Below are 13,695 nucleotides of genomic sequence, written 5' to 3'. Positions count from 1 at the left end.
AGGCAATAGGTTTGTTATATAATCCTCACTTGCAATTGCTGCAAAAGTTTTTCCCAGTTGGAGGATTTACGAGCAAGATATTTACTTTCCGTTTTAGCTTACGTCGTTGAATAAGTCCAGTAGCCATTTTAATAACGCCTCACAGTAAAAGATTGCTAAGCAATGCAAATGTTTCTGTTTTCCGGAGGGTTTTCAGGTTATCTGAATCTAAAAACTCTAATAATAACCCTCTATCTCCTATTACAGGTTCATGGACTTCCCACTTTTCTTCCCCATTCTCCCTTACCTTTCACCCATACGGTATGGAATATTATAGGTGCAGGGCATAGCACCTACCACAATAGCTATCGGTCCATAAACCATAATCAAGAAGACTTTGTTTTCTTAATATTATGGCAGTGTGGGCTTGACAATAATTAGTACGCTGTATGATCCTGTTCTCAAATGAATTGGTGGGGGGTGGGCCCACACAAGAAGGCCATCAGTGTTGCTAAAACATGTGTTAAAAAATGAAAAAATGTTTTCTATATTCATTGGCCTGATTTCGCAAAGCATATTTTAGCATAACTAAAGACATGCTGTATAGTCTGATATGATTATACAAGCCTGCTGTCCATAATCATTTTTTTTATATTCAGCACTGATCAAAGTGCACCGCAGGAACCTTATCGCTGATTTGTACGAAAATATTTCATTTTTCAGACCTGTTACAATTTTTTTGTGACAGAGAATAGACAGATAGCTGCTTTTCTAGAAAAAATTATAATTTCTTTATCGTTAAAATTATTATAGTATTAATATCTGATTATGCCATTGTGTTTGTGATAGAATATTCATTATCTCTGGTTCCCTTTGCGCATGTCAGACGATCTGAGAGAACTGTCAAAAGATAAAGACGCATGAAATCTGCTATCATTTGGAGTCGTTTTCTACTAACTTATTTTAGGCTGCGATGTGTTTTTTGCTCTTGTTGTTTTATATTTTAAGCTTTTCAGTAAATAAATACTCTGTTGCTTTATCTCTTTCTATTGATAAATATAGCTCTGGTTATGGTCATTAAATATACCATACTACACGCCAAAAATAATTATTACGATGTAGGAAACGTAACCGCACCATAATCACGTTTCGTGTTGGTATTTGACGATCATAACAAACATGGCTGCAACCCAGAAGAAAATCGAAGAGGCTCTTGCTCACATTCGAGAAGCTGAAAAGAGGTAAATTTCGAGAGCGAATGTGAATTCATTCGTCACAGTTACATTTCGTTATCCATTACGTGCTGTCAGAACTTATATTTATTGACTGTTAGCGCTTGTTATGGACATTTATTGTATCCTGCTGCCTTACTGTCTGTGACAGTGATGACGTTGAGAAATGATTTTTAGCTTAGTCAGATCACCTGCGTAGGTTGTGTAGGTTATTATATGTAGATAAGGCCCAACATGCTTTTTGTAATATTATGGTACTTGAATTTCATGCCAAAAATTTCTTCTCGGGTAGTCTACATTAATTATATATTTTTACGACGGCTTATCTCGTGTTTCATGCATTTCTGACCGTAATTGTTGTTGCAAACCACTCGTATTTTTGCGTTTCATCAGCCCCATGTTTATATTAATTATGGGGACTCCATCGGGATAACGAGAGTTTTGGAAAGAATAGAATAAAAAACGAGTGTATTGCACCTAGCAAGAGTAGTTTGAAATAGTCTAGTTATTCCTAAAAATGAGACGAACAGTCATTTAAAGCCGTGGTCTATGTGTTTGGTCCACTGACAGCCAATGCCAATCTCAAAATGCTTTACCTTAACCTGTAAAGGACGAAATTGTTACAAGACCAATTACAGGGACCCATAGGCTAGCCTGCATCTTCACCTTAACTAACCTGATCTCACATTAAGTACTGTACTGGATCCTTACCTGACCATGGGCCCCAAATCTGTATCCCATAAACCCAACTATATTGACCTGATTTAGAGGACCATGACTCATCAGTGTGAAGCACAAAAACTCAGCTTGACATATCCTTTTATTGGGTCCTAACTGCAAGGGGATAACATGCCTCCATTCATTACCTTATTGTTTGAGTGCAGCTAGTAGGTACACGTCCTTTTGTCCCAGTCATGGTAACTGACATCCGCAGTTCGTTCGTTTTGTGGGGGCGGGGCATGTGTCAGTAGAAGTAGTTACAGTACTAGTAGATGGATAGTCGTGATAATTTTTTATTTGCTTTATAAAAGATATCTTTTGATCTCCACCATTGGTAATTACTTACATTGCAGTTATTGTTAAACAGAATACACTGTTGTAAAGCTGGCTGCTGTCTGAAAACAGCTAATTACACTCACTCAAAATAGTTCTGCAACACACTTCCAGTAGATTTTGTTCACCAAACAATGACCTATTCTTGTGATACACAAAGGACAATGTATTTTTCTCATTAGATTACTATTCTCATTAGAATACTGTTATTAATTATATGGATAAACCATACAAAAGAAGGGCGATAAAAAAATTAATTTTAAGAAAAATGTACAAAACTGAAAAATTCACTTTAGATCACCAGAAACTTAAGTTTAAATAAAAATTTTACCATGCATCAAAAGCGCAAATGTATATATGTGGAGATGACAGAAGAGAGTAAGAGAAAATATGTAGGAGTTAAAGCCATTTTTTGTTTTATATTTATAGTGTTTTGTGTGCTTTTGCAGTGGAGGAAAATAAAAAGTGTAGAACTTGAGCAGGGGCGTGGCAACATAAGTCCTTGTTGTGAATGTAATAATTATTTTGGTTGTTCTGTGAGTGTGCTAACTTGTCTCTTTTGCATTGGAGAGGATCTGCAAATAGGAAGATAGGCCAAAGCATGATCGCTGGTTTTTTTGGGAAACTGAATCTTTGATAATCTTATAGGCTCCTCCCCCCACCTCTCTCTCTCTCTCTCTCTCTCTCTCTCTCTCTCTCTCTCTCTCTCTCTCTCTCTCTCTCTCTCTCTCTCTCTCTCTCTCTCTCATATTCATTACCAATGAATATAAGAGTATGTGTTCATGACCTACCCCTACATTGTCAGCGTTCCTGGTCGTTTCGGCCGTAAGTCATTTAGGCCATAACATCAAAAACAACGTAAGATGTTATATATATGGTATTTACCGTTATGCCTATGGTATTTACCGTCATTATTTTATATTTTGCATACATCCCCAAGGGGCTGATACTAAACACAGCGCCCATTTTGCATGTAAACTTGCTCGTGGCCTAAATGACTTACAACTGAAACGACCCGAATTTGTCAGCAGCTTGGCTGGAATACCTGTAGATGTTTCTATTTCTTGGCATTGTAAGTGACATCTTTGCTGCTGTTCCATGGCATCTTCGTTGTGGAGATAACCCCACAGTATTGAGTATAGGCCCTAGTCTACAAAAAAAAAATAGAGAACGTTGTAATTCCCACCCACTGGGATTTCGTAGGTGTTGATCAAAATGAATGCTTTAGTGCTCAGTGAGTGCTTTGCAGTACTGTCTGAATATGTGGCACCTTAGGCCAAGTACTGTATTGACAACTACAAGAGCCCATGGCATTGCGCCAGCCTTCTTTTTCCGGCAGAACTAAAGTACAGTATCAGTTTTTCAAGTCTTGGGACACTTTCTCCTCAGGACTTCTTGTGGTTGCATAACATGTGTAGCTGCTCATGTTTCATGGGACAGAAAAGCATCTTTCTTAAGGTTCACGAGTGGCATGTGTTTGGTGAGTCATAGGTAGTAACCAAGGTTTGTTTGTGTTGTAATGACCAGATGCAGGTGAATTACACAATTAAGCATCCTATCTAAAGGCTCTGGTCTGAATAAGGTACACTCTCTGCTCCCCTAAAGGATTTGTTTATCAAGACAAACTTCTTGCAAGGAGTTGAGTTGCTTGCCCTATCCAGCCAAGAATTGCCAAAATATTGAGCATTTGTATGTACAGAGGCTTCAGAGTTACGTTTACCATCCAATCTAAGAAATTTATCATGCATTATGTCGTAAAAAGTAACCTGGCAAAAAATTTTATTAATGTAGGTGATAAATAAAGAAGCCTGGTAAATTGAGGTGTTATTGTATCTCTTTAACTTAAGACAGGCCATATTGAAAGCTTGTCAAGACACTACAGAATCACCAGAACTGAATTTTAAAGTCAGGGATCATGAGAGCAGAGTGGTATCCATATCCATGGCCTTTAAAGCCAGTTTGGAAGTAGACACGTTTATTGATTATGCTTCCTGTAAATCTTATACTTTGTGTGATTTTATTTGATAGATATTATTCACTAGTCCTTTGACACTTCCCTCATTGGCCTTATTATTGCTGCTGATCAGATTGTCTCTACCTTACTTGCTAAAGTAAGCTCCTTTGTCTCTATTCTCCTGCTCATAACCTTTCAGTAATGGTTTTTAAGCAGACTCCTCTGTTTTCATGACTCCCTTTTAGCCCTGAAAACTTTTGGACCATGAGGTTGCTTATTCCAGTGGTTTGTTTGGCTCCAAAAACTCCCCTTAACTGTAACTATGAAAATATCCCTCTGACACCTTTAGTAACTTAGGCTGTCATAAAGTGATGTGTATGATGAAGCAAATACAACCCTATATGCCTGTATTTACAAAATTGGTCATTACTTTCCTCCAAACCTCACTCTTTCTTTGGAGTAATTCAGACAAGTCATTGTATTATTTTACTGCCAAGGGAAGGTGCTTTGGAACCCAGATATGCAGATGACAGAGTGGAAACCCTTCTTCAGCTGCTTTTGAATGTGCCTGAAAATGAGCTGGTGCACATTTAAGGCTATCATAAAGTGATGGGTTTATACAAAACAGTTTTAGTTTTGAAAAATTTTATGCAGTATTTTATTGTGTTATATTTCAGTAAACTGAATTGTATTATATTTATTTGGTAAATTAAGAACTAAATATACGTAGGGACCTATTTATTGTAGGATATGGTAAAGAAATTATCCATCTTTGCCATACTATACCTGATTTACAAAAACTTGACATGCAATGCACCTTTTAGGACCTGTCATCTTCATACTTATAGTTTCAATTCAATTAAGATTTTTGCTCTTATATTTATAACATTTTTATATGCTTTATTTTTTCAGCCTCAAGACGAGCTTACTGAAATGGAAACCGGACTATGATATAGCTGCAGATGAATATAATGCTGCAGGTAAAACTTTGTATTATTCTTGTTCATGTAGCCATTAACAGGATTCAGAGATAATGTAGGGCTGCGTTTTAAAGTTTGCTGTTCTTTTGTTAATTAATGAAGACATAGTTTAATGTGGTGGGTAATAAAAGGGAAAGAGGAAAATGAAAATTCATAAAATCGAGCATGCTGCAAATCGATCATCTCCAAAAAGTAAATGAGGGATGTAATTGTCTGGCCAATATTACTTGACTGTCTCTGAAGAAAAAAAGAGACACTTTTAGGTCAGTGAAAGAGTGACTGAAATTTTTTTTTTTTTTTTATAAATTAGTTAAATGAAACCAGCAAGTCACCATGTATGCACACTCACAAAGCTGATATAAAGCATTTGTTTGTGAATATAAGGTGGAAATTAGAGCAAGGTAAAGTTAAAGAAGGTGCAGCACATAGGAAAGCACTGAGAACGAAGGGTGAAAATTAAACAGCAAAGAGCATGTATCCAGTGGTTGAAAAAAGGATGCAGAGAACCAGTAATAACATCAGTGGTGTGTTGCGCAGGGCACTGTTGTACTTTGCTATAGAGAGAATGAACAAAATGATTGGTAAGGGAAGGGTTTTTCATCATAAGTGAAAATTGCTTTACAGTATTGAGCAAATTCTGCAAAGTATGCTCACTTTGCAGAGCTGAATTTGTTCAAAACTTTCATTTAATGCAATGCATGTGAAAGCATAGTACCCAAAACTCAAGTGCCTGTATTGTAAAATCATAGCCAGCTCTTTTGAGTAGTTGGTTACTTATTCTACATTAATTCCTGACTTTCCTTGATTTTTTTGTGTTGAGTTGTCCACTGAAACAATTTTATGTGGGTTTTCAAATATTTAGTAGATTATAGAATAATTATGCCACCTAATCTATAAAATATAGTGTGTATATGTATATTGCACTCTCAAAACCCTTTTAAGTAGTAAATTGTTTTTCTTTTTCTCTTGGGTTTTGTAAACTTATGGGGATTCATAAGAGAGGTTACTTAAATGGCTAACAGAAATACTGCAGAGAAGAGGCTCTTTAATTTATAAATATTGATTGATTTCTTAAAATTCCTTGGTTACTGTGACAACAGTAATAACATTACAAGAAGAATTAGCACTTTGTGTTGATTGTTCCACAATATGGTTACAGTTTTGACATCTGTTGTCATGAATTATTAGATGTCAATGATGATCAGCATACTAATGCCATTGCAGTTTCAAACAATGTTTTATATCTTATACTATATGTAGTATAATTTCATATTAAGCTAAGCAGAATTTTTAACCATTCTTATTGAGTGCAAGTTCAATAAGTAACATGTCAGTGTTATGATAAATATGGGGTTATTTGGTGGGGATTGGGTCAAGAACCTGTTTTGAAAGTAGTCCCTTTACTTTACATTGTGCTGTGCCAGTAAATGATTATCTTAAGAGATCCCATAGAGTACTGTATGTTGTACTGCATTATAGTACAGCTTTTAAATTCTTTTAAACCCATGTTTTCTCATGTGTGTGTGTGTTATATTGATATTTGTAGAATTCATGGCCAGTCACTTGAAAAAGATTCCTGAAGAAGTTTTACTTCAGAATGAAATACAATAGATTTTCACATATAGTGGTAAAGTGCCAAAGGAAATGAGATCAACTTAGTTGATGAATGTCTAATATTCAGATTGTCTCAGAATTACAGCTCCTTAGCATTAATTTTGAGACAAAGTATCAAATGGAGTAACTAATTTGTATAAAATTTTAGTCTGTTCTTCACTCATAGTTACTATAGAATTACATTGTATGAGAAGTGGGTTGGTAAACATTTTTCCAGTTATGTACATCATATTTTTCTTTTTAAAATTATTCACCTCCACTTCATTTTTTAACTTACAGCTTTAAACGAGTGTACTTTAAACCGACTTCCATTTTTGCTCAAAAAAGGAAACAATGTTATGTGTTCACTTGAAGATAGTAAAATGCCTTCCTCAGAAAATCAAAACAAGCCTTTTGTCATGAAAATAAAATATTTTTAATTTTGTCCATGGTGAATGTACAGTCGTAGAGCAGTGATGTAATTGCTTACTATAAGTAATTGTCCCAATTGAAACATGTTTTACCATGCATCCTCTTGTATTCTGACAAGATCTGGAAATTGCCTAGTTGTTATATTTAATATACATTAATTTCTGTAAGTTTTATGAATACTGTACCATATTTTGTGTAAATAATCAGAGGCATTGTTTTGAAATGAGAGAGCAGTGGGTATTTGATATGTTTTTTGTAATGGTGGGATTGTTTCTTCTTTCAGCAACATGCTACAAAACAGCGAAGCAGTATTCACAGTGTCGAGAGTGTCTGATGAAGGCTGTGGAAAATTACAAGCTCAACAGATCGTATCCTTTTATTCTGCATAATTGTAGAGCTTTCAGACTTTAATTTTATAGTGAAAATTTTGTCATATAATAATTTTTGTAATTTGATTTAGAGTTGTAATTGTAATTTGATTTAGAAAATGCAAGTTTCCCTTAGAACTGCTGTGTAGATTTGCAGTTGGTAAAAGTTACTTTATAATATGGTTTATAGTTTCCACATGTGACTGCAACTAATAAAATATATGACTTGTTGAAAAATTACACAGTTTATTGAATCTGTTTATTTTCTTAACAATTTGCACAGATTCTTTTCTGCGGGCAAGTAAGTAATGGTGACCTTGTTGTAATAAGTGAATTCCATTGACCTTTAACATTTCTAACAAGTTTTCCTTTATTTTTGACTAAGTGGAAATTACCATCATTTTGACTTTGTTGTAATAAGTGAATCCCATTGACCTTTAACATTTCTATGTTGTAATAAGTGAATTTTATTGACCTTTAACATTTCTAACAAGTTTTCCTTTATTTTTGACTAAGTGGAAATTTCCATCATTAATCGCCTTTTGGATATTCTGTTTTGAAAATATTTTGAAACTAGTGTTTTGTAGATTTAGGAACAAAGATCAGGGGTCAAGCTCTTTATATGAAGAAATTAACAAACATTCACCTAATTTCTGAGGAATAATTCACTTTCAAGAAATTGTAAATGACTAACATTTTCTTTATTGCATTCATTCATATATATTATTAATCCAACTTGAGCAGTGTTCAAGGGTTTCCTTTTTTATCATTTGACAGTGTCTGTGAAAGGGTCCAAGATTTCCAGTCACCCTGAAAATACAGTAACCAGAATCTCTGAAAGAAAATAATTTATTTTCATCATATAGAAAAAGTTGGACAAACAGTCAGAATTATGAATGCATGATGATGGAGATTGCAGAAGTTCCATAAGCAGATAAGATAATAATGGAGATAGCTTGGACATGTCCTTCTTGCAACCCCTTGGGAGTATAATACGTCATAGTCTCCGCTGGGCTTTTACAGGCACCAGAAAATTTTAAAGACCGATCGTACTTTGATGATAACTCTGAGAATGGCACGGAATATAGAGTTTAGTCCAAAGGAGAGGGTGGATAGCAAAATGGAAGAAATATAATGTGAATGGAGGTACAGTAAAAGGAATGAAAGGGGTTGCAGCTAGGGGCCGAACAGACGCTGCAAAGAACCTTTAGTAATGCCTACAGTGCATCGTGTGAGGTGCCCTGATGGCACTACCCCCCTACAGGGGAGAACTGTGAGAAGGGACTGATTGGAATCTTTTAATCGCTTTGTGAAATAATGTAGGCTATGGTAGATAGGCTGACATTAGGACTACACTTTGCTGAAAAAAAATTTAATTGTGATCTTGATTCTGGTAATGTTTTGAGGTAAAGTCTGAGAATTTCATCAGTATCAAACAATTTGGGCATTAAGAAAACAAATTTCTGAAAAAAATTTTGTTTTCATAAGGCGCTTACTCAACCAAGTCAAAGTGCCTGTTTGACTCATATTATAGTGGTTTTGTTGGCTGTATAGAGGGGAATAGCATTAACAGACTAAGTGCTTGATGTACATGCTTTAGAATAGTATTTTTTACTTATTGTGAACTTAGTGCAGTTTGTGGAAGATACCTTCTAAGTGCATGTAGCTTCTGTCACATTATGACTGATAGCAGATTTGAAGATTCAGAAATATGATAAAATACCTTCAACTTCATTCCAATTGTTAATTCTTACAGATGTTTGGATCAAGCTGCATTGGTTAGCAAGGAGATGGGAGACATGGAAACGATTTTCAAAGTATGTGAAAGAGCAGCTTGCATGTATCAAGAGCATGGGGTGCCTGACACAGCAGCTTTATCTCTTGACAAGGGTGCTAAGATGATTGAAGGTCATTTGCCAGAGAAGGCACTTCATATGTATGAGCATGCTGTCGACATTGTCATGACGGAGGATAGACCCAGGCAGGCAGCAGAATTCCAGTGCAAGGTGTCAAGGATCAATCTTAAACTTCAGAAGTATGTGAACATTTCAGTGTCTTTTTCTGCTAGAATTTGCTTCCTGTATAGTAGATATATTTTTACAAGCATATAAATGTTTAAAAACAAAACATTAAAGGAGAGAGGAAACACGGAGTGTATCCCTTTGAAGGCCATTATTCGCACTTTTTAAATTACAAGTGCTTTCTTCAGAGTACTAAAGTTATTGATGTTCTATAGTTGTTTAACAAGACCATCAGTCTGTTCCTACTCTATCTTGGGGCTGGCTCAAAGGATTACTCCTTGAATGAGTGGTGCACACAGGTAATTAGGCAGTAGTTTGCAGCCTACAATAAAATTCTTAAATATTTCCTTACATTTAAAAAGTTATATATAATGTGTGATTTCATAAGCAATGGGTATAGATGCAGTAGAGAAATGGATCTATAAGACATTGTTCAGTTCATACATATCAAAGACAAAGTGTACACTTATATTGTAATTATGATATTTGAAATTAATAAGACAACTTGAACTTTATGCCCCTTTGGTAATGATGTTATGTATTTCACGTTAGATATGATGCCACTACTGATTCCATCAGACGAGAGATTAGTTACCATCAGGCTGGAGAGAATATGCGTAAGTTTTATTCATTCTTTCACATAATAAACAAATTGATTTCCAGTAAAGCAGGTGTGTGCTGCTCAAAAACATTTATAGTTATAGAAGCTATATTCAGTTAATATACTTATCTTGACATTCCTGTCAGTAGCTTTTATGGCATGCTCTTTCAGTAACTTGTACAAATAAAGCATATAACCGGTAAACTTACAGGTATTTGGAGAACTCATATGCATGGAAAATTTGATTTTCAGTTATAAACACTGTCAAGAAATTCTTTCACTAGTTAGTGATTGTTTTCTGTAGAAACTTAGGAATCAGTGAAACCTTGTAGGATTCAGAAATGCATTGGTGTGAAGCAGCTATTTTTCTTTCAGCTGCCATTGGCCGACTGACTGTAGCACTCGTTTTGGTGCAGCTAGCCAGAGGAGATCCAGTAGCTGCAGAAAAAGCATACCGTGAATGGGGATCATACTGTGAAGCAGAAGAAGTATGCATTAACTTTGTTTCCATATTGAAGTATAATGCTTGTTACTAAGTTTTGTACATGCAACTTACCCGTCAGATATATACTTAGCTATAGTCTCCGACGCGTTCCCCGACAGAATTTCAAAACTCGCGGCACACGCACAGGTAGGTCAGGTGATCAACCATACCCGCCGCTGGGTGGCGGAATAGGAACCATTCCGTTTTCTAATCAGATTTTCTCTGTCGCTGGTTCCGCAACATCTGTTGTTGGTTCCTCCTGATTTGATTTTCGTTTTCTCGCTTGCTGAGGATCTTTTTGGCCTGATTTTGGTGACGTATTGGATCTTTGGTTTGGCATACGCTATTGTGGACTGTTTTTTGGATTTGCTTTTGGATTGTTCATTAAGATGTCTGACTCCTCTTCTCGTAGGAAGGATGACTTTCTTCCTGTCAAGAGTTCCAGGAAGCTCTCGTCTTCAACTCGTCGCTCTTCTCCTGCCAAGCTTCCTTCGTCCAGCAAGTTTTCTTCGTCTCGTAGACTCTCTTCGCCGAACAGGCGCCAGTCTCCCAGCAGGCGCACTTCTTCCAGGCGCTCGTCATCGGAGAGAAGCGCCTCTCCTTCCAGGCGCACTTCGCCTCACTGTACTTCTCCTTTGGGCAGGCGCCGCCTTTCCAAGCTCCCTCCTTCCGGCAGGCGCCGCTCTCCTACCAAGCGCCCTCGCTTTAGGCCTCCTCTCCTGGAAGGCTCTCATCAGTGGACAGGACCCCTCTCCTGACAGGCGCCCGTCCGGGTCAGGCGCCATTCTCCTGGTAGGCGCTCTTCGTTGGACAGGAGTGCTTCTCCTTCCAGGCTCGCTTCTCCTGATAGGCGCTCTTCTTCTCTTAAGCCTTCCTCTCCGCCTGCTGCTTTGGAGGAAGTTTCAGAAGAGGATTCTCCTAAGGACGCTGGAGTTTCGGATTACAAACGGTTGGCTTCTACTTTAATTCAGGAGTTTGGAGATTCTCTTTGTCATGCTGCCCCTCCTTCTCCGGGATCTTTGTGGGACAGCACCAAGTCAACTAGACCCTCTTCGTTTGTCAAGATGCGCCCTACGATTTCAATGAGGAAGGCCTTTAAAGGAGTAGGGAGTGGATGCAGTCTAAGAAGGATGCAAGCAAGACGGTTTTCTCTTTCCCTCCTTTGAAACTTTTGGGAAAATCAGGAATGTGGTATGAGACCAAGGAGCCTATGGGGTTGGGGCTCCCCACATCTGCTGACGAGATTTCTCTAATCTAGTTGACTCCTCCAGGAGACTTTCCCTTTCTTCAGCGAAGGCGACTTGGGGAATGAGTGAAATGGATCATCTCCTCAAGGGTCTTTTAGAGTTGTGGAGGTGTTCAACTTTATGGATTGGTCTCTTGGAGCTTTGGCCAACAGGACTCGGGATCCCGAATTCCTGTGTTTGGATGACTTCGTGAGTGTTTTGTCTTGCTTGGACAAAGCAGTGAGGGACGGTTCATGAAGTCGCTGCCTTATTCGGAGCTGCTATTCTGAAGAAGAGGTCAGTATTCAGCTCTTTCCTCACGAAGTCTGTGTCTCCTCTTCAGAGATCCTCTCTTCTGTTTGCTCCTTTTTCTCCTCACCTTTTTCCTCAAAACTTGGTGAAGGAGATTTCTCTCCTCGTTATCTGAAAAGGCGACACAAGACCTTTTGGCCCAGTCTTCGAAGAGGGTCAGACCTGCCGTCCCCTTTCGCCAAGAAGGAGAAGGCTCCCTTTCAGGAGCCCTTTCGAGGTGGTCCTTCGTCCAGACCCTCCTTCAGGAGCAAAAGACCAGAGAGGAGAGGGAAGGTCTTCCTCTCGTTCTATCAGAAGGACCAAATGAAGAACGAGTACTCCAGACGACAGTGGGTGCCAGACTGCTACAATTCGCCGAGGTCTGGGCACAGAGAGGGGGCGGACGACTGGTCCCTCTCCATTTTAAGAAGAGGCTACCTTATCCCCTTCAGGGAAAGTCCTCCTTTAACATCAACTCCCAGGAGTTATCCGCCAGCTACAGGGATCCCATCAAGAACCAGGCTCTTTTTCTAGCAGTGGAACAAATGTTAGAAAAGGAAGCAATAGAACTGTTCAAGACCTCCATTCCCCGGGTTTTACAACCGTCTTTTTCTGGTTCCGAAATCCTCGGGGTTGGAGACCGGTTCTGGATGTAAGCGCCTGAATTTCTTCATAATCAAGACGAAATTCAAAATGGAGACTACCTCTTCGGTTCTTGCAGCTCTTCGTCCAGGGGATTGGATGGTCTCCTGGACCTGCAGGACGCCTACTTCCACATTCCCATTCATCCCTCGTCAAGAAAGTTCCTGAGGTTCGTGATTCGGGAAAAGTTTTTCAATTCAGGTCCCTGTGCTTGGTCTTTCGACGGCCCCACAAGTGTTCACGGGCATCTTAAGGAATGTGGCACGCTGGCTTCACTTAGAGGGAGTGAGGATATCAATGTATCTCGACGATTGGCTGATTCGAGCTCAATCAAAGGACAGTTGTCTGGAGTACTTATCGATCACCCTAAATATGACACAGTCCCTTGGACTATTAGTAAACCTTCAGAAATCCCAGGTTGTTCCGAGCAGAGCATTGTTTACCTGGGGATTCTGATGGATTCTCGGGATTTTCTAGCCTTTCCATCCCAAGAGAGAATAGATCGCTGCATAGAAAAGGTGACAGTTTTTCTAAGGAGAAAACATTGTTCAGCGAGGGAGTGGATGAGTTTGCTGGGGACCATTTCCTCTCTGGAACAGTTCGTCTCCTTAGGAAAACTTCATCTGAGACCTCTTCAGTTTTTCCTAAAGGAGAGTTGGGACCAAAAGTCTCAGGACTTAGCAACTTTGTTCCAAATTTCGGACAAGATAAAAGAGGATCTCAACTGGTGGTTAGACCCTCCCGAAAATTATGCCAAGGACTGTCTCTTCAGTTACCGAGCCCTACCCTAGTGTTGTTCTCAGACGCCTCGAGTCGGGATGGGGGCAACACTAGGGTCG

General features: G+C 38.4%; 1 protein-coding gene across 1 annotated transcript in view; it reads left to right on the top strand.

Annotated features, from left to right (window-relative positions):
* Window positions 1-1,102: 1,102 nt before the first annotated feature.
* LOC136832506 (gamma-soluble NSF attachment protein-like) overlaps window positions 1,103-13,695 on the top strand; it is a 32,529-nt gene continuing 19,936 nt past the window's right edge. The window contains exons 1-7 of the mRNA XM_067093414.1: window positions 1,103-1,220; window positions 5,131-5,198; window positions 7,507-7,591; window positions 7,875-7,892; window positions 9,348-9,626; window positions 10,165-10,229; window positions 10,589-10,701. Coding sequence (XP_066949515.1) covers window positions 1,159-1,220; window positions 5,131-5,198; window positions 7,507-7,591; window positions 7,875-7,892; window positions 9,348-9,626; window positions 10,165-10,229; window positions 10,589-10,701 — 690 coding nt within the window. The 5' untranslated portion in view covers window positions 1,103-1,158. The remainder of the gene's footprint in view (window positions 1,221-5,130; window positions 5,199-7,506; window positions 7,592-7,874; window positions 7,893-9,347; window positions 9,627-10,164; window positions 10,230-10,588; window positions 10,702-13,695) is intronic.

The sequence above is a fragment of the Macrobrachium rosenbergii genome, chromosome 50 (genome assembly GCF_040412425.1).
Source record: "Macrobrachium rosenbergii isolate ZJJX-2024 chromosome 50, ASM4041242v1, whole genome shotgun sequence".
In the NCBI taxonomy this organism is placed as follows: Eukaryota; Metazoa; Arthropoda; class Malacostraca; order Decapoda; family Palaemonidae; genus Macrobrachium; species Macrobrachium rosenbergii.
Note: the sequence above shows the minus strand (reverse complement) of the source record. Positions and strands in the feature narration are given on the sequence as shown.